Genomic DNA, 2223 nt, shown 5'->3' with positions numbered 1-2223 from the left:
ACCCACATCCCCCTCCCCCCGACACAGAGTTATTGGGAACGTGGAGAGTCTCCAGGTCACCACACACTCAGCTCCGGTAGCTGCTTGCTCAATATTCTGTATTCTCCGGATCGCGACGGTTCGATTGAGCAAAATAAATCTCTGCTGAACGAAAGACTGCTGTGTCATTCTGGATTTTCACAGGAACTGCCCTCTCCCCAACCCGTCCTCAGCTGCGCTTTGAAAGGATGGGTTAGTGCCGTGGTCTATCATTGGGGAAGGAGGGGAGGGGGGTGTCCCTGAGCACAAGCCTCTCCACTGATCGGACACTCTGCAGACTCTGGTAGCCCAGTACAGACACAACTGGACAACACAGCGCCCTCAGCTCCCTCCCTCAGTATCTCACCAAGGGATGGAAAGATCTACCCTCACCAGCCTGGAGCTCCAGCCTTCTGTAAGATTCTCAACTCAATCCCTCCAAAAAAACCAGCACTGACTTGACTGTGGGGCATCTTCATCTCCACTCTCTCAATTGTTCAATCCATTCGGGATTTGTGGGTGATTCAGGATGGCCCCAGTATTTATCGCCTGGTCTCTCGTTTCCCCCCTGGAGAAGGTGAGGGTGAGCTGCCTCCTTGACCCGCTGCAGCCCATGTGCTGTACAGAGACTGAGGGATACGGAGACTGGAACTGTGCACGGTGCTCCGAGTGTGGGTCTGACTGAGGGATACGGAGACTGGAACTGTGCACGATGCTCCCAGTGTGGGTCTGACTGAGGGATACGGAGGCTGGAACTGTGCACGGTGCTCCGAGTGTGGGTCTGACTGAGGGATACGGAGACTGGAACTGTGCACGGTGCTCCGAGTGTGGTCTGACTGAGGGGTACGGAGACTGGAACTGTGCACGGTGCTCCGAGTGTGGGTCTAACTGAGGGATACGGAGACTGGAACTGTGCACGGTGCTCCGAGTGTGGGTCTGACCAAGGGAAACGGAGACTGGAACTGTGCACGGTGCTCCGTGTGTGGGTCTGAATGAGGGATACGGAGACTGGAACTGTGCACGGTGCTCCGAGTGTGGGTCTGACTGAGGGATACAGAGACTGGAACTGTGCACGGTGCTCCGCGTGTGGGTCTGACTGAGAGATACCGAGACTGGAACTGTGCACGGTGCTCCGCGTGTGGGTCTGACTGAGGGAGGCGGAGACTGGAACTGTGCACAGGGAGTTACTCCCAGACTGGGTCGGGCTGGCTGATTTCCTTCCCTGATGGATGAGTGACCCCCCCCACCCATCTCACCTTCCTCCCCAATGGGTACAGACACCAATCGATGACCCTCTCCAGGGCTGACCGTCCAATTCCCATTGCTGTCTGCTGGGGGTGGGATTCAAAGGCCATGACAACTTGCGGTCTCTCCAGGAGCCAGTGTCTCTGGGGTCCTGACCCAGAGAGACTGGCACTACCCCCTTCACCACCCCCCTCTCCCGCCTTCCCCATCGGAAATAAACAGCCTACCACTGGATTTATCAGGAGACATTTTATTGAACACGAGGTGGGGAGAACGCGGCCGTTCTCACAGTGAGAGCGGGCTAGCACAGACCCGACGGGCCGATCAGTCATCCTGGAGCGGAGCCAACTTCGACGGACAGACATACTCTGGGCGGGGAGCGAAAGGGAGGGGCTCAATCGCCATGGAAACGGCTGCCAGGTCCGCTCTGGATCCCTCGGGATTCCTTCCCCCCACCCCCTCTCCCTGGGCGCTCTACCCCACCCCCTCCCGCCCTCCCCGGGGTAAGGGGTGGGGGGGGAAACACACTGCTCCCCTCTCCTCACGGTCAGTTGCCATGAACCAGGTTGATGTAGAGGATGAGAGTGCTCAGGGATACAGCCGCTGTTGTAGCAGTGTTCACCATCAAGGCCGTCCAACTACCCAGGAGCAGAACGCTGACCAGACACCTACACAGAGAGAGAGAGAGACAACGCGTCAATACAGCACGCAAACAGGCCCTTCGGCCCATCCAGCCCGTGCTGACCCCAATCCCCAAACTAACCCAGTCCCCCCCTGCCTGCTCCTGGCCCATCTCCCTCTAACCCTTTCCTGTCCATGTCCTTACCCAAATCCCTTTTAAACGTTGTAACTGTTCCCCCCCCCACCTTCCTGAGGAAGGTCATTCCACCCCCTGGGGAAAACAGTTGCCCCTCGTGTCTTTTTTAAATCTCTCTCCTCTCCCCTTAAACATGTGCCCCC

General features: G+C 57.7%; 1 protein-coding gene across 1 annotated transcript in view; it reads right to left on the bottom strand.

Annotated features, from left to right (window-relative positions):
• Positions 1-1497: 1497 nt before the first annotated feature.
• The window catches only part of tmem147 (transmembrane protein 147), a 5073-nt gene continuing 4347 nt past the window's right edge, over positions 1498-2223 (bottom strand). Inside the window, exon 3 of the mRNA XM_043685420.1 lies at positions 1498-2003. Within this exon, the coding sequence (XP_043541355.1) occupies positions 1811-2003 (193 nt within the window). The 3' untranslated portion in view covers positions 1498-1810. The remainder of the gene's footprint in view (positions 2004-2223) is intronic.

Source organism: Chiloscyllium plagiosum, unplaced genomic scaffold (genome assembly GCF_004010195.1).
Source record: "Chiloscyllium plagiosum isolate BGI_BamShark_2017 unplaced genomic scaffold, ASM401019v2 scaf_9551, whole genome shotgun sequence".
NCBI classification, from domain to species: domain Eukaryota; kingdom Metazoa; phylum Chordata; class Chondrichthyes; order Orectolobiformes; family Hemiscylliidae; genus Chiloscyllium; species Chiloscyllium plagiosum.
Note: the sequence above shows the minus strand (reverse complement) of the source record. Positions and strands in the feature narration are given on the sequence as shown.